We start from the raw sequence: 17,857 nt of genomic DNA, 5'->3' as shown, positions 1-17,857 counted from the left end.
GGAGTTCTAACTCGTCCGAGTTTTGCCCCCCCCCCCCCAAAGGCAACTCGGATTTTCTTTCACCCTTTTTCTTTATTTTTTACATTTCTAACTTTTAATTGTGGATTTGGGCTTCTGTTTCTTTTTGTTTTTCAATATTTTTTTTGTTTTCAATAATATTATATTTTATGGGGTTGGGGTGTTGTAATTAGCTGGAGATTTCTCATTGAATTTTTATGGCTTTTTGGATTTCTTGTAAATTTATCCTCTTTTTCTTTTCTTTTTTTCGTGTTATGCTTTTTAATTTTTGAAAAAAGGACAGAAAAATAAGTTGTAAAAAATAAGAGTTCTCTTTTTCTCTTTTCTCCCTAAGCGATAGAATTTGATTCTCCTTAAAAAGGCAAAAAAAAAAAGTCGAACCAATTTGATTTTGCTGCTGCAAAAGTTATTGTTGGTTCAATGTGAATCGAGAGAGATAATCATAGGACTTTGCATTTTATAAGAGAATTTGTTGTTGTTTACGTATTATAGGGCCATGAAATATGGGCTTTGAGCCCAATCATATTATTTTAGATATAATGGCCCATTACAAAGCCCAATTTTGAAATCCTATTGAGCCCAATAATAATATTTAGATATATAATGGGTCATCATTTACTGGACCGCTAAATTCCATATGGCTAAAGGATCCATTTCCTATACTTCTCATGTTTAGAGAATCTTCGATTCTCCAAAATCAATATGAAGAACAGTGGTCCATAATTATGCAAGCTCAGTGGACACCGGTCCAAAATTCAATGGCCCATATCCATTACTAACTAACGAACATATATTAATTTTAATTATTTAAATTAATACATACATAATTTAATAAAAAAACTAATTTAATTCACAGATATGTTCCAATAAACCAAACTAATGGCATCAATTCTTTTCATTGTATTATTGATATACTTATAACAAATTTTTTCTACAACCTGTTCAATAACGTCAGGTAATTCGGATTCACTGGACTTCAAAGATTCCCACGCAAAAAATTAACACAATATTTAAATATTCTTGTTATCCGAAAATAAAATTGTCTTGCTTACCCATTAATTATCAAGTTAGATGGTTATAAATCCTCTACATTAAAGCTCATGTTTGCATAGAACACTCGTGACACGTGTCTCCATAACATAGGCCAGGTTACACGCCGTAGAGGATTACATTAACACAAATTATGATTAAGAAACGTGTCTCCATAACATTGGTTAATAGAGTTTACGAAGTAATTAGTTATCCTTTCTTATCGATTAATCCATCATATGATTAAGATTAAGAAACGATCATCAACACAAATATGTATGTATTATATATATATTACATTATACTGTCACAGAAACACTTCAGCAGTCCTCAAAGAAGATTAACATTCAAAATCGCCCAAATCTCAGATCTTTTCACTAAACCCAGAATTAATAAATCCAACGAATAACAAAACCCAGAATCTTCTGATCTCAAATTTAATTAATGGCATCGCACCTTCGCCGGATCTCTCCTCTCCGACCAGTCTTGACGCCGTAGAGGCTCAGCTTCTGCATAGCTCTGGCGAAGTCCTTGAAGAACCGTTCTTGGTCCCTCGCGTAGAGCTCCACGAAGGGTCGGGTTCTCGGGTCGGATCCCAACCCGTGATCCGATTCCAGCAACCCGATACCCTTTGGGATGTTCTGGAAATACATGTTGTCGAACTTGTTCGGAGTCATGACGTCGTTGAAGACGGAGATGGTCGGGTCCTTCTTGTAATTCGAACAGGCCTTCCTCAATCCGTCGGCGAATCTCGGGTTGTACCCGGAATCGTTCCTCGCGACCCGACCCGCGAACTCGCTGCAGTGGGAGAACCCGATTGTGTGGGCCCCGCTCAGCGCAACCATCTCCTGGATAGTGAAGCCCCTGGAGCCAAACAGATCTATGAGCTTCGGGATCGGCATCGATGGGAGCGGGAGCAGATCGGCGACGAGGTTGGATCTTGACACGCGGGAGTCTCTACGGCCGAGGAAGACGTCGTAGTAGGGACCGCCGACGGTGACGACGAGGTCACGGACCGCGACGGCGAGGATGTCGGAGCAGGAGACGGTGTTAGGGCAAGTGAGCTCGAGGGCAGTTTTGGCGCGGACGACGACGTCAAAGCCGTCACCGGGAAGGGAGAGGTTAATCGGAGAGTCACGCTCGGCGGAGTTGAAGGCGGTGGAGGAGATCAAGAGGGAGGCGTCGCAGCCATTGGGGAAGCAGTCGTGGAAGAAGAGGCGGAGAGCGGCAGCGGCGGTGGTGGGGCTGGTAATCTGCTTGTTGGTGATCGTGTCGCGGACGATGTCGTGGAATCTAGGGCAAGATTTGGCGTAGAAATCAGTGGTGAGGCGGGATTCGGCGGCGGAGACGAGGAGGATGGTGAAGGTGACGGAGAGGAGCTTCAATGGCGATGTTTCCACCATTGTCGCAGCAGAGGAGAGGGAGAGAGAGGTTTTTGAGCTCTAGAGAGAGAAAAGGTGGGGATTTTAATGGAAAGAGAATGAAGAAGTGGGAGAGGGAGTGAAGGTCAGAATCCGATGTACGGTCCACCAATCACGGGGATGCTTGAAATTTTCGGTATAGGCACCGGTTCAAGTTCATGGTTTTATAATTCATAATAACAATAATAATGATATGAAAATAGTTAATGTATATTATATTGAGAGAAAAGATTACGAAACATATATAAAGAGCTAAATATATGCAACGGTGTCTTTGGTGGATATTACGTAGTTCACATGCAAGCTGTGTTCTTTGCTCTCGTCCACGCGCAAAAGACAGACAGGAAATCTAAAAAATGAATTAAAATCACACATTTTCATTGTATTATTATTACTATTATTATTATTATTATTATTATTATTATTATTATTATTATTTACCTAAGTGTATACTAATCATCGCATTAGTATTGTTTATGCCATCTTTGATTGTATTTTTGAATAGTGTCGGTGATGAAATTCATAGCCTTCTTGGGGTTGGTCCATAATTTTTTGTTTTTCTTTTTTTTTGTGATAAAAAAAAGAACAAGGCGCTCAAAATCCTACAAAGAAGAATAAGAAATTCAGAGACATCCATATAACGAAATCCAGAGTAATTTGGTTACAGATTTGCATATGAAAATATTAAATTTCGTAAACAATAGAAAAATATTTCTAGAGAATAAAATATTGGAAAATAATTAGGTCAAGGACGAAAAGATATGATCATTTGCATGTGGCTTTATGGTCCCACATACACTGCAAATTCCTATTCGGACTTCGGCACACAAACAGCTCATTACAAGCATGAAATTCAATGTATTTTCATGCTCGATATTTATTCATACACTTTATTATAAACAAAATGTGTTATTTGATTTTTATTTATGGGACTATTTAATTGGTCGACAAAAAATAACCAGTAAAGATATGATTGGAATTAAATATGTGACAGGAAGATGTTGGATCCATAATTTGTCATACATATATCACGTAGTTACAAAATTTTTTAAACAAGGTATCCGATTTTAAAATATTATTAAAAGCTCAAAACCCATAAATTTAGTTAAAAAAATTATTAACTCTTAAATCATTACAAATTAGATAAAGATTTTAGCTTCCATATTCAGATTGGAGTATTGGAATAATATGATTTAAATTAGAAAATAAAACTCCTTAATTTTAAAAAACGAGACATAAATATGTGTAGTTAATTGAGTACATAATATTCACTGCTTTTTACTGTAATTTGCATTCTAGATTAATGTTATTTTTAATTAGCCACTAATATAATTGAGGCGACTTTTCTTATAATAATATTTAAGATGCGGTCCATTCTTTTTTACTGGTTAAGCATGGTTTTCAGGTGGCGCAAGAATATATAATTATGCATGATTTTTTGGATTTTAATAAATAAGAACATGTATGTGCAAACATGAGTTTAGTGTTACAAACCAAATCAGATTTCTTCCATCTAACCCGGTTCAAACCGATCGGTTTGGCCAGATTTCCAAAACTCTTAAAACCGATCAATGGTTTAAACCAAATAAGGGCGTACCGGTTTGCTAAACCGGATGGTTCTCAAATCAAACTGTTGCTGTCTTACAGATCTCAGACTGCAGGTAAAATCTTCAACAGCTTGGCAAGATCATATGACTTGAAATCTCTTCCGTAACACAGAGCCAAATCCAAAGCTGTTTTCCCGTCCTGAAAAACCACCAAGAAATCGGTATCGAAGAAACGAAACATAGTTTCCAGTTATGTTTTCTCGCAATCACTGACATTACCTTCGTTCTTCTGGTTTTGTCAGCGCCATTGATCAACAAGATCTTTGCAATGTCTCTATTCCGACTTTGAACAGCGATATGCAAAGGAGTCCATCCTTCCTGCAACAATGAAAGGTTCATCAAACTCCCGAAGAATGAAACCGGAATCGAAATCTGAAGTTTCGGTCACTGACATTATCGGATACATTGACGTCTACATTGTATTTGATTAGTAGTTTTACAGTCTGCATGGCGCCAACTTGAACTGCATAGTGAAGCGGAGTTGCCCCGTCCTGATTTTCAAGCAATCGAGCAAATTTAGGGAAATGAAATCACGAATCTTGCAATGTTTAGAAAGAAAATTTTCTCACCCGATCTTTTACATGTGGGTTCGCTCCTTTCCTCAAAAGATGACTAATCACAGCTTCCTTTCTGCCGATGATAGCTTTATGAAGTGCCGTCAAGCCAAACTGTTTATTTGCAACCGAGATTCAGTCAATAAAATCAGATCTTAAAACTTTAGACATCCAGATTTTGGAGACAGCATTTCATTGTTAAAACAACCTTGTCGACATCATTGATGTCGAGACCATTTGCAATGAGCTTGTCCATGTAATGCATCTGCATTGACAGAGCAAGAGTCTGAAGCGGCTTCCACTTGTTCTGCAGATTCAATCCCGTAGTGATCAACGATGAACATGTAAACACCAAACCCAACAGTTGAAACATAAAGAAAGACTTATGTTTTTTTTTTCTCAAGAACCAAGTGATCACAGAATGGCTATAGCCGCTATACACACACATACATGCATATAACCAATGCTGAAAGCAAGTAAATTTCAGAACTTACTGTCGATATTTTCTGGAGATTAGGCAGAGCATTCTCTTGTAGGATTGCCATTTCCTCAGGTTCTAGAAGTTGTTCAACCTCTGCAAATAGTTACAAGTTCATTCAAACTTCAAATACAAACACAAATATACAAACTTGGATCATTATCACTCGAGTATATAAGAGCTATATGCAATTATGGAGGAATTCTTCTCTAGTTACAGCTTATTGTATCAAGGTAACAGAGAACGATTGAATAAAAATTCAAACTTTACGGGAGGATTATGAAGATAATTTTTGGAGAAGAAGAACCTCTAGCAATTTCTTCATCGTAGTTGTCTGTCGGAGGCTTCTGGGCATACGCGGACATGGAAGAAACATCATCGTCTGTTTCTCGCCCTGCATCTTCTTCCCAATCGCTTTCGAAGTCCAAATTGTTTCCGATTCCGTCTTCTTCTTCATCTTCGTTTTCGCTGTCGCTCCCATCGTCTGGTTCTTCCCAGTACCCATTCTGGGTTTGAACAGAAGGTGTTCGATGTTTTGTCTCGCTGAAACATCGAGCCCTAACCGACAAGATTCGTCGACCGCTCGTGGAGCAATTGAGGTTCGACTTGCGATTGTCAGAAGCAGAAGCTGGAAATCGAGAAAGGACCCAACTTTGAGGACGAATTGACAAAACCCACGAAGCCATTGTTGTAAGCTTCGCCGAATTGAATTTCTAGTGGGCTTGTTTCGTTGGAGCCTTGTGTTTGGCTGCTGGGAGAACGGATGAAAAATCAAGAGAACAAAAAAATGCGAAATTAAAATGACAAAAAAGCTCCCATTAATAAACTATTACATACAAATTTAGAGAACGATGAAGTAGCTTTCGGGTTGGGATTTTAAAGTATTGGTGAAATTATCCACTTTTATATAACTTAATTTCAATTCGATCTTTATAAAAAAAAATGTTTTCATTTCAATTTCAATTATTTTGATATTTATTCATAATCAATTTTCCACCGGAACTAAGTTGATTGATAGAATTACTCATTTAACTAATCCAGAATTAAGGCACCAGCTTATCATTTTTATATTCTTTACGTGTAGATGATTCTGATGTAAAATCATTGAAACATGACCTAGTTATTCTCATCTATTGGCAAAAGAAACAACATTGTACATATACTTTTACAAGTATACAGATTGAGCTCTCTTCAGCTTTTTGCCTCTTCTTCTCTCTTTCCCATGGTTTTCAGGTGGCGCAAGAATATATAATTATGCATGATTTTTTGGATTTTAATAAATAAGAACATGTATGTGCAAACATGAGTTTAGTGTTACAAACCAAATCAGATTTCTTCCATCTAACCCGGTTCAAACCGATCGGTTTGGCCAGATTTCCAAAACTCTTAAAACCGATCAATGGTTTAAACCAAATAAGGGCGTACCGGTTTGCTAAACCGGATGGTTCTCAAATCAAACTGTTGCTGTCTTACAGATCTCAGACTGCAGGTAAAATCTTCAACAGCTTGGCAAGATCATATGACTTGAAATCTCTTCCGTAACACAGAGCCAAATCCAAAGCTGTTTTCCCGTCCTGAAAAACCACCAAGAAATCGGTATCGAAGAAACGAAACATAGTTTCCAGTTATGTTTTCTCGCAATCACTGACATTACCTTCGTTCTTCTGGTTTTGTCAGCGCCATTGATCAACAAGATCTTTGCAATGTCTCTATTCCGACTTTGAACAGCGATATGCAAAGGAGTCCATCCTTCCTGCAACAATGAAAGGTTCATCAAACTCCCGAAGAATGAAACCGGAATCGAAATCTGAAGTTTCGGTCACTGACATTATCGGTTACTCGCTCGCTTTCTGAAACTGGAGATTTAGTTCTTACATATTCCCATAAACCCACAAAATGAAAAAAAAAAAATCAATCGAAATAAGGAATAGACACGACGTGTGAGTAACAAGAGATTGCTCTAGTTTATCTGCTCGCCGATCAAGTCCAGTCCTACGACCAAGAAAGACAGTCCCTGAAACAGCAAGAAGTAGAAGTGAAGTCCATGAGCCGACAAGAAGCTCCTCGCCGCAGCTGTCAGAAGCAGAAATGCCAGTGCGAGTTCCTTCTTGTACAGCCTGTTCCTCTTCCTCTTCTTCATCCTCATTCCTCCGCCGATGCTTTTCAGTGTTTCTTCCTCCGCAAGTTTAGTCTCTTGCTCCTTAAGTTTGCTCAGAAGCTCCAGACCTGACTCCGAGTTCCTCCTGTGAAGCTTCTCCTCTTTCTCAGCGAAGGCCAAGAGGTCTGATTCAGAGGATCTCCCCGTCTTCTTGGTCACGACCCACTCGTAGGCTGAGCCGAGCTGGAAGAGGCCGGAGATCATGGCGTTGAATTTGGTGATGGACATTGTGTTCTCGAAGAGGAGGTAAGGGACTAAGAAGGGAAATGATTGTGGGCATGGGAGGATATTGAGGAGGGACATGAAAATGGGGACATAGCAGATGACCCATAACGGGAGCTCAGCTTCTGGTATGAACATTGTTAATGGAAGTATAATGCAGAAGAGTGTGAATGAGTAGAAGGGTAATATAAGCTTTCTGAGAAGGAAGAACAGGAAGATCAGATTCGTCTTCTTCCATACCGATATCTGCAAATCCGGAAAACATAAACAGATAAGAACAAGACACATTGATTCAGATCAAACATAGAAACAAATATGGAAATGGCACTCATTACCTTGGAAGTTATGATAGAAGGAAGGCAAAGCCTGAAAAGCTGCATAGGACCGGAATGCCACCTATGTTGCTGCTTCTTGTAAGTTTCATAAGACTCGGGCAATTCACAGAGAACCCTAACGTCGTTAAGAAAGATGAATTTCCAGCCGTTGAGATGAGCTCTAACGGCTATATCCATGTCTTCAACAGTCGTCCTCTCCATCCAGCCGCCGGATTCTTCGAGGGCTTTGATCCTCCAGACACCAGCTGTTCCGTTGAAACCAAAGAAGTTGAGGAAGACACCGTTCACTTGCTGTTCCACTTCGAAGTGGAAACAGAGGTTTATGTTTTGAAGCCTTGTAAGGAGGTTCTCGTCCTTGTTCACGAATGACCAACGTGTCTGGACCAAACCCAGTTCTGGATTCCCCTGCAATGACAAAAAAGATTCAAACTTTATATCCGTAAATTAAAAAAAAATCAAACTTTATTATCAGTAAATTATGCTTAGATTGCACGGAATGGCCATACGAAAAACAACTTTATCTTGTCGACAGTTTTGAACCACACATAAACATCTGTCGGTGATGTCCTAACAATTGCAAAATTAAATAAAAGAATCAGCATTCAGAAACCTTAATCTTACTTCAAAATCCGGACAGTAAAATTTCAGTGTTATCACCTTGAAATGAGGGATTGTGAGCTTGAGGAAATCAGAATTTGGCTGAAAATCGGCGTCGAAGATCGCGACGAACTCGTAGTCTTTGATGTAATCGCAGCTCATTGCAGACTTGAGATTCCCAGCTTTGTAACCTGTCCTGATCAACCGATGTCTGTAGATTATGTTTACGCCTTTTTCCCGCCAAACTGAGACTTCTTCTTTGATCAGAAGTTGCAGGTTCGGATCATCTGAATCGTCAAGAACTTGAATCAAGATCCTGTCCTTTGGCCAGTCAAGCTGTGAAGCTGCAGCTATGGATTGTTCATACACCTGAAAACACAAAAAGAAAACAATGGTTTATGTCCAGTTCTTGAACGAATTCCCGCAGGGAATCTTCCGATTCTTGATCTGGGTATTCGTTAACAGATCAGAATTTGGGTTTAGCTTGGTAAAGATTCTGAACCAGACTGAACTTTTACACAAATTATGAATCCAACACAGAGCAACAACAGAGGACAGAGGGTGTTTTCTTTTGTTTGTTACCTCACGTTCGTTGCACATGGGAATCTGAACAAGAACCATTGGGAAGTTCGAGCCGTCTTCTACATCCAGAGCATCATCATCAATTCTGGGTTTGATCTTCTTATACTTGATCCAGAAGCAACCGAGGCAAAGAACTAACCGATCAAGAGACTGGATCAAGAACAGAACAGTGCAGAACCTGGAGAGACTGACCACAACAGGAGCGATGTAATCTGCCCGAAACGAAAGCCATGCCATGTAAGACCACTCCACTAACCCACGAACCTCCCAAGAAGGTCTGTTTATGAGATCCAAGTTCCATTTCTTGTAATGAGCGATGAATTCTATGACCAGAGCTGCAATGGAAATAACCAGACAGGCTTTTATGAATCTGTACATCTGCTTTCCTCTGCTTTTGGGGTCTTCTTCTTCGTTTAGGTTGCCGTCGGACAAAGCAATGCGCTTCTTGATAGAACCAAACAGCCATGAGAAACACGACACGACTCTGTGAGCTTTGAGGAGGAGAAACCAAGAGAACTGTTTGGGGCTGATGGATTTTCGCTTGTCCGGGAACAAGGATGAATCTGAGCCGTTGATCTCTAACAGAGAGAAGTTTTCTGGCTTCTCCATTGTCACCGCTACTGTATTCGGAGGCATAATCTGATGGGGAAATTAAAAGGAATGGGGGAAATAATCGATACCCGAATCGAAACCGGAGGAGATGAGAAGTGGGTCGAAGTTGGATTTTGAATCTACGATTTGTTTCTCATTATAAAGATGAAACAGAACGGAAGGAAATGTCACTGTTCCATAAAATTTTCAGACCATAAAAAGAACAGAACAGCATTCGCTGTTGCAGATGTGCAACTGAAATTCGACACTTCGAGAGAGAGAGAGAGAGACGAGTATCATGTGCTGAAGAGAACAACTGGTAATAAAGAGGAAAGAAGAAGAGAAGACTGTTCCTTTCTTGATTTTTCTTTTTTTTTAATATTTTTCTATTTTCAGGGGAAAATGTTTAGATTATTTATGTCATTTATAAATTCAAATGTTGGAAAGTCCAACTCACGAATATAATTATGATTTCGTTAACACATGTGATTGGATTTCTAAATGCATGATTAAGGTCAACTTAAGAGAATCTAATCTCTTTTTTTTTGTCAAGGAGAGTTCATAACTAAATAGTAAAGCAACTCAATTCTCTCACAGCCAAAAGGTTTTAACAAAATTGATATGTAAAACATAAATTAAATATCCAAAACCTACATAAAAACAAAAAATTCACGAATATATATATATATACATATTTTAGGATTCAAACAGCAAGATTCATAATCCAAAGAACCGCTCATGGGATATATTACAATGAGCGCTCATAGATTAACCAAATTGTTTAAACAGCATAACAATAAAAAAAAAAGCAAAGGCAAATCCAACTGTTTTTCAATTAGAAAATACAGATTTTATATGCCAATTTGTGAAAACAAAATCTCATTTCTTTTGGAGCATCTGAATCCTGCTCGATATGACTGATCAGAATACGTGTATAGTTATTTGTTTTATATATACATATACATATATATATATATGTGCGTGTATAGGGAATTTGATATAATAAAAAAATAAATCAAAGGAAATAAAGATGTTTCCAAGAAAGGCCAAACGGATTTTGATGATTGGCATGGGAAACTGACGGATGACAACTTGGTCCAGCCCAGCGGCAGATCACGAACTCACAAATTAAAATTATTATTATTTTTAAATAATGAAACAAAGAATTAATTACTAATTGTTTAATTAATTAATAATCTAATAAAAAGGGCATCTACTGTCGCTTACTGTTCTACGGTTACTCTTCGTTTTCGACGTATGGATAATGGATCCGACGGCGTTTAACTGAACTCAAAGTTATTTTATTTCACCTTTGCACTCCGTTAATGTTGTGTCTATTTCTTTTAAAGGAATCAAGGATAGTAAAAAAAAAATGAAATAAAAATGTTGCCAAGTTATATTAAAAACATGCGACCATTAAATTGATCTAATCCATATCAATAATATATATAATCGTAACCAAATTTAATCTAATTTCAACAGTAACACTATAACATTGCTGCATAAATGTGCATAATTATCTATTCAAGAACATGCAAGGTTGAAGAGTGGCATTAATGAGTTTCTTGGTGATGGGGTTTGCTCCCACTAAGCCATTAATTAGGGCTCTATTTGCTTAATCATGTTTTTCTGTTGTTACGTACTTTAATAATTATTTAGTTTCCAACACAAAACCCTACCTGTTAAAATCCAAGTCATTAATAGAGGCACATGCCCTCTCTCTCTCTCCTTCAATCACAGTCTCACTCAAGTAAGGATGTACAATATATATATAGCCATGTTTATATATATTTTCTGCCCTAATCGTATATTCATTTATAACATTTTTATAATATTTAATGGCCTATGTTTTGGATCTATCCCTTGCATCGAGAATTATTAATCGATTACTTGAATTATTGCTTGATATTTTATCGACATATTTCCATATGCAACCAGTGATTTTTTTTTTTGGGTTACATGGTATTCCATCCGTTTCAAAATATTTGTAGTTTTAGATTATTTTCCATTTTTCAAAATATTTGTCATTCAATATTTTCAAGATATTTTTTACAATAGTTTTCAATTTTATCCCTATTAAATTCAAATAAATTATTAATGATAACATTATTTTTATCATTAAATAAGGGTATATATGAATTTTTCTATATTTTTCTAAAAAATGTGAAATAACTTAAAACAACAATTATTTTGAAACGGATGGAGTAAAATTTATTTTCCGTAGTCTTGATAGGTCAAATTCATAAATTTGCAAATTAGTCTATAAATGAAATATATAGCATAGAAATTAAGTTTCGACACGACATCACATGAACATCCTTATCTATTTGGGGCCATGGCCAGTGATAAGTGATTCATGAGTAACTAACTGGTTTAGTTGGATGACACTTGCCCTTGTTGGAGCCGAATCTGATGAACATATAGTTTATTCGGATTTAGTTTTGCAAATACATACATACATACATACATGCGTGCGTACATACATACATACATGCATGCATGATTTGGAAATCGAGTTCTATTCTTTCGAGTAAGAACAAACTAAGCGTGACAGGACAAATTCAAAACATTTCACTTCGTTCATTTGAAACTATTTTCCCAACTTTTAGAAACACTAAAAACAAGATACATTGACAAGTCGATATCAAGAATTCATAGAAATGGTTTTTTGTTTTTCTTGTTTAAACACGTATACGATCGTAATTTAATGATTAGTAAATCAAATAGTATATTTTTTTTATTTCCACTTATAACACGTATACGATCTATATTTATTTATTTATTTATTAGTAAATGGTTTTGTCTTGTGGCGATTCAAAAAAGTGAAAAAGATGGGTAGAAAAGACTAAACATGAAGAAAAAAAACGAAAAAAAAAACGTTTCTTTATTAATTTCATGGTTTTGTGAAGGAACATATGGGTCATACAAAATTCATGTGGATGGATACGAATGTGTCCTATCAACCATGCAATGCAAACTCAATATATATATATATATATAGTAAAGAGAAAAAAGCTAAGTGAACATGGGATTTGTCTATCCTTCAAATACACACACACACACATATATATATATATAGCCTTTGTGGGTTCATCGGCATTGTCACATGTGCTTTGGTTCGAATACCTTATCCCATTTGGCCCATGTGATTTGGATTCTTGGTCATTATTGAATGACAAATTGTAAAAAAGAAAAAAAAATTAAAAATATCACTTTAATTTTTAGGTTTTGTAATTGGGAATCAAGCCTGTCTTCTTGTTCGAAATTCTCTCTCTTCCTACATCAAATTGGATCTGCATTTAATTCACTGATTAGATTTGGCTTTAATCTTTTGATTTGGTATAGAGATAGACCCAGAGGAAATCGCTCATGTTATTTCTAAATGCATTGCATGTGTTTGTCCCTCAATAACATAATTGCACTATATATATATATATATGATCTAATGGAATTATAATTACTAACCAATCCTATATTTTAAAAATCTATAGTGTTTATTATATGTAAATTAATCTAAAAACATAGTATATCCTAAATGCAAAACCTTGGATATGTAAACTTGTATCAGTATGTATAAATAAAAATGAAATCCTGAAATTAAAATGTCAGAAAAGCAGGCAAAAGCACAAAAAACTCTCGAATCAAAACCTGAAGATAATAGATTAAAGGAAAAAAGAATGTGAAATGACAACGTTTGGAATTTGATGAGATGCTTTCTTGTCTTCTATTGTTAGTAAAAAAGGGAAATAGGAAAACATGTCTTTGTGTTTTGTCAGAAGTATACCATAAAGATTAGGGTTTCTGTAATGGAGCAGCAAAATATTATTCATCCGTTGCAAATTATGTTTTAGTAATTTTTTTTTTGGATCAATGCTTGAATTATAAGATAATGATTGTTATTGTTTTATTCATTTAAAATTTAATTAGAAAATTTTAGTTTTTTTAAATACAATTTTTAATAATAAAAATTTGAACGTTATCGTGGTTGAAAATTGAAATTGGACTCGTCGGAGCTTGTCAGCTGAACATGCGTCTAAAACCATACTGGACCGTTGCAAGACCACTTAGGCCCATTTAAGCCCAACACTGATGGGTTATGGCCCAATATAGAATCATTTACAATGCGATGGAGCTCGAACTAAATTACATTTTTGGCCTTTTTGTTGTATTTTTTTTCTCCTATCAAAATTTACCCAAAGCATAACGCATATATGAAAATTATAAAAATCTTGTGATTCTTGTTACGTGTGATTATTTTTTTGTTAGCTATATAATATAATACACGTGTTTGCTTTTATTCAATCAAAATTTATCGTGTCATTTCTTAGTAGTCTTTTGTTTTCTAGTGAATATTTTGATTATTCTATGATTAGGTTATGATATCCATTCGATGACCACCGTTGACACTATAATTCAATATATATATATATATATATATATATATATATATACGGCATATTGAAAACATTGTAGTATAAGACCTTAAATTCCTGCTAAATTATGGTCATAACCTTCTACATTACATCTAGTTGAATTTCATGGAGCCTCGTATTATTTATCGGGAATCCTCCCAAAAACCAATTAATTAGGAATTAATATGATTTGACTGTATTTCAAATGGGGCAATTATGTTTTCGTTTTCCTTTTTTGAGATCTGATTTTGTAATTATTTTTCAGATTTAAAAAATTAAATATGGCTTTAGAGATTTCATACTTCAATGCACATTAAGAAAAGAAGATACTTTCATTTGGAGAAAAAAATCGTGACTCTTCGTTTTCTATGGGTATCCATTAAACAACATATCTTTTATTGTTCAAAATTAATATAGATTAAAAGAGTCAATACATCCATACATAGATCATAGACGTAATTTTTGTTTGCATCGAATTTGCCATTTATCATTAATTAGTCATCAATGATCATTGGTGACGTACCCAACGAATTTCACATTACATAAAATAAAATACTATGCAAAAAAAAAAAATACATAAATTTTTTTTTGCAACCTATAAAAATCTTTGGTGTTACAGCTTTCGGTATAATCTAAATGAAGATCACATGATTTTTTTATAACTCCCTTTAAGTTAAATAAGCTAGCTAATTAATCATATACTTAATTAGCACGTTATAAATTATTGCAACCTATAGCAACCATTGATGTTGCGACTCACTTATTCTCACGTATTATATCCTCAAAAGTGTAATGCTATAAATGAAAATCTAATAGAAAATATTTATGAATCGATGTCAATTAAGTTAACCAATTAATCATGCTTAGTGTATATATATATATATATATATATAAATACATATATATATATATGGATGTATACATATATTGGGGTAAAAGATGGAGAATGTGAGGAGAGATATGAAAAGGGGCATTGAATTACGCAAAAGGGGAAAGAAATTTCTACAAAGAGGAAAGGAGATTACGCCGTGAAATATGGTTTAATGGTAGAGAGAAAAAAGATTAAAAAAAAATTACTCATTTCATTTCACATGCAATCTACACCTCATCACTGATTGCCACGTGTTCTAATCTGACGGCCACCGTTACATCATCACAAAAGCCGAACAACAAACTATTGAAAAAAAAGGTAAATAAAACAATATTTTGTTCCACCTATGGCAAATTGGCACAACGAGTCGTACATAAGAATAAACATAAAATCAAATCACAATTTTAATTTGACCATAAATAAAGAATTCAGAAGAAGCCTCTGTTTTGTATGTATGTATATACAGACATGCCAATGTGTGGGTGTATGTATACGTGTGTGTGAAATTTTCTTGGAACGATCGACATGCAAACGATGAGTTCATCGATTTTCCGGGAAAATTCAGAGAAAACAGAGAGATGGGTGGTGACGAGCATGGGGAGATTGGCGCCATTTCTGTTGTCGTCGTTGTGTATTAGTCTTGTTTTCTCCAGTTTCTTCATGTACCCTCAGAATCCTTTCAAGAACATCACCGATCAGAATATTTTCCCCGCCGAATCTCAACACGGTAAGGTAAAAAAAAACCCAGAAGAATTTTTTTAAAAAAAAAGTTACGATCTTTATAATCTTATGCAGGTTTGATCTTATGGGTTTGCAACTTCAGATGATTATTCGTTTGTGTTACAGATTTGATGCAAATTTGTGATCGTGTATCAGTGAATCAATGTCGTAAAAATAGAAAATCACGATCTTGTGTTTGCCCTGATTCGAAGGAAAATATTTGAATTTTTGTTCTCCTTCCAATCATTGTTTTCTTTTCAGAAATTCATTTGTTCTTTAATGGGTTTCTGACACAAGCCAAGAATCTGATCAAATATAATGTCAGAAACAAGAAGATTTCGTAAAGTTGCGTACGAAATTCTTGTTTGGTGTAAATGTACGTGCATTATATAACATAGAATGCCATTAGAGAAGATGATCAGCTATCAAAATCTTGTAAAGAAATTAGATTTATGTTGCACTTTACCATTGTCGCGTGCTGTATTTGTGTGTATACATGTTTTACATTGATGCATATACGTACAACGCACACTGTGTATTTGTGTACTCTTTGAAAAAAGGTTGCTTTAAACTCTATTGATTAGTTTATAGTTTTGGGTTTGTTTTAGATGATGGGGACTGTGACTTGTTCAAGGGACATTGGATTCCAGACAAGAGAGGCTCTTTGTACACGAACTCGAGCTGTTTGACGATCCCTGACTCGAAGAACTGCCTGAAACAGGGGAGACCAGACAGAGATTTCTTGTTCTGGAGATGGAAACCCGACGGCTGTAAGCTTCCGAGGTTCAATCCTAAGTTGTTCCTCTCGATGTTCCGAGGGAAGAAGATGACCTTTGTTGGTGATTCTGTTGCCAGGAATCACATGGAATCTCTTCTCTGCCTTCTGTCAATGGTACACATTTTAGTGCGTTCTGATTTTTGTTAAATCCGATGATACGTTTGACCAAAAGCATCACATGTGTTTTAATGTTCTTGTTTCTTAAATAAGTAACTTTGTTTTCATGTATTGATTTGGATTTTACCTTTATTGCTTAGGTTGCAAGAAAGATGATCACTAACAATGGCTTCATACTCTTTTTTCCTTACTTGCGCAGGAAGAAACTCCGAGAGATGTCTACAAGGACGCTGAAGACAGAAACTGGATATGGTACTTTCCAAATCACGATTTCACACTCTCGACCTCATGGACGAAATTTCTAGTGACGGGACACGAGAGGAAAGATGTCAACCAGACAGGAACCGGAACGTATGATCTCGACATTGGCAAGATCGATGACGGGTGGGCAAGGGACCTTTCGAACACGGACATTGCCATTGTCTCCACTGCTCACTGGTTCTTCAGACCAATAGTCATACACAGAGGAGACCAAACCCTAGGCTGCATCTACTGCGATTTACCAAACATGACTCAGATAAGCCCTAAGGAAGCGCTCGAGCTAGTTTACTCGGCTGTATTCAAGCATATCGACGAATGTGACAACTGCAAAGGTGGTTTAGTGACGGTTTTCAGGACATTCTCACCTGCCCACTTCGAGAATGGAACCTGGAATACAGGTGGAGCGTGTAGACGAACGAGCCCTTTTAGCGAGAATCAAATCGACCTGAAAAGCAACGAGATGGAAATCCGAACAGCTCAGATCGAACCGATAAAACATCACAAAACATCAAAGAAGTTTGCGGTCTTGGATGTGACAAGGGCGATGCTCATGAGACCAGACGGGCATCCGAATGCGTACTGGGGAAATAAGTGGATGAAGGGTTATAACGACTGCGTTCACTGGTGCTTACCCGGGCCGATTGATGCGTGGAATGATCTTCTCATGGCCATACTAAGAAGGCTCAGATGATCATGCAAGGTAGAAGAAACATTCTTGTGAACCTTTTTTTTATGAACATTGTTGTCCATTCAAATTTTTATTGCGGCCTCTAGAATAATAAAATGTTGAGAAGAGAATACATGCATATGTACAGAACATATAAACTTCGTATACCTGGAGAATGGAATGATCTCCCCTCTTTATTGATAAAAGTGTATTTCTTGCATATGAATGGTAGAATATAACCTGCAAAAATATGAAGGGGAGAACGCTCTCGAGGTTTCTGTTTTACATGTACAAAGGCATGGAAACACAGCATTTTCGACTCGTGAGGATTAATGAGGGTAAACAGCAAATACAGAAACTCCAACTATCATGTACATCTGAAACAAGAACAGTATGGAATGCTGTATCGAAGGAGTATATTGACATGAGCAGACGCTCT

At 36.3% G+C, this 17,857-nt stretch overlaps 5 protein-coding genes and 2 long non-coding RNA genes across 7 annotated transcripts in view; 2 read left to right on the top strand and 5 right to left on the bottom strand.

Annotated features, from left to right (window-relative positions):
- Nucleotides 1–88, top strand: part of LOC104805417 (U-box domain-containing protein 40) — a 2,320-nt gene extending 2,232 nt beyond the window's left edge. Inside the window, exon 2 of the mRNA XM_010529974.2 lies at nt 43–88. The gene's annotated coding sequence lies outside the window, so the exon portion shown is untranslated. The remainder of the gene's footprint in view (nt 1–42) is intronic.
- Nucleotides 89–1,305: 1,217 nt separating this feature from the next.
- On the bottom strand, nt 1,306–2,674 carry LOC104805415 (peroxidase 63-like). Its single transcript, XM_010529973.2, has one exon. It carries the CDS (start codon nt 2,448–2,450, stop codon nt 1,485–1,487), a length of 966 nt encoding a protein of 321 aa, XP_010528275.1. The 5' UTR covers nt 2,451–2,674; the 3' UTR covers nt 1,306–1,484.
- Nucleotides 2,675–3,887: 1,213 nt separating this feature from the next.
- On the bottom strand, nt 3,888–5,902 carry LOC104805414 (ankyrin repeat domain-containing protein EMB506, chloroplastic). Its single transcript, XM_010529972.2, has 7 exons — nt 5,415–5,902; nt 5,124–5,203; nt 4,838–4,936; nt 4,645–4,743; nt 4,468–4,566; nt 4,295–4,393; nt 3,888–4,214 (listed from the first exon to the last, which is right to left on the bottom strand). Exons 1-7 carry the CDS (start codon nt 5,791–5,793, stop codon nt 4,119–4,121), a joined length of 951 nt encoding a protein of 316 aa, XP_010528274.1. The 5' UTR covers nt 5,794–5,902; the 3' UTR covers nt 3,888–4,118.
- Nucleotides 5,903–6,354: 452 nt separating this feature from the next.
- LOC104805413 lies at nt 6,355–6,859 on the bottom strand. Its single transcript, XR_770475.1, has 2 exons — nt 6,762–6,859; nt 6,355–6,681 (listed from the first exon to the last, which is right to left on the bottom strand). It is a non-coding gene; the product is annotated as an uncharacterized LOC104805413 (long non-coding RNA).
- Nucleotides 6,860–6,942: 83 nt separating this feature from the next.
- Nucleotides 6,943–9,891, bottom strand: LOC104805412 (xyloglucan glycosyltransferase 4). Its single transcript, XM_010529971.1, has 4 exons — nt 9,002–9,891; nt 8,480–8,788; nt 7,823–8,227; nt 6,943–7,733 (listed from the first exon to the last, which is right to left on the bottom strand). The coding sequence occupies exons 1-4, from the start codon at nt 9,635–9,637 to the stop codon at nt 7,068–7,070; spliced, it is 2,016 nt and encodes a 671-aa protein (XP_010528273.1). The 5' UTR covers nt 9,638–9,891; the 3' UTR covers nt 6,943–7,067.
- Nucleotides 9,892–15,305: 5,414 nt separating this feature from the next.
- On the top strand, nt 15,306–17,458 carry LOC104805411 (protein ALTERED XYLOGLUCAN 4-like). Its single transcript, XM_010529970.2, has 3 exons — nt 15,306–15,602; nt 16,204–16,487; nt 16,690–17,458. Exons 1-3 carry the CDS (start codon nt 15,401–15,403, stop codon nt 17,440–17,442), a joined length of 1,239 nt encoding a protein of 412 aa, XP_010528272.1. The 5' UTR covers nt 15,306–15,400; the 3' UTR covers nt 17,443–17,458.
- Nucleotides 16,892–17,679, bottom strand: LOC104805410. Its single transcript, XR_770474.1, has 3 exons — nt 17,587–17,679; nt 17,117–17,196; nt 16,892–16,982 (listed from the first exon to the last, which is right to left on the bottom strand). It is a non-coding gene; the product is annotated as an uncharacterized LOC104805410 (long non-coding RNA).
- Nucleotides 17,680–17,857: the final 178 nt, after the last annotated feature.

This window comes from Tarenaya hassleriana, unplaced genomic scaffold, assembly GCF_000463585.1.
Source record: "Tarenaya hassleriana unplaced genomic scaffold, ASM46358v1 Cleome11, whole genome shotgun sequence".
Taxonomy (NCBI): Eukaryota; Viridiplantae; Streptophyta; class Magnoliopsida; order Brassicales; family Cleomaceae; genus Tarenaya; species Tarenaya hassleriana.
Note: the sequence above shows the minus strand (reverse complement) of the source record. Positions and strands in the feature narration are given on the sequence as shown.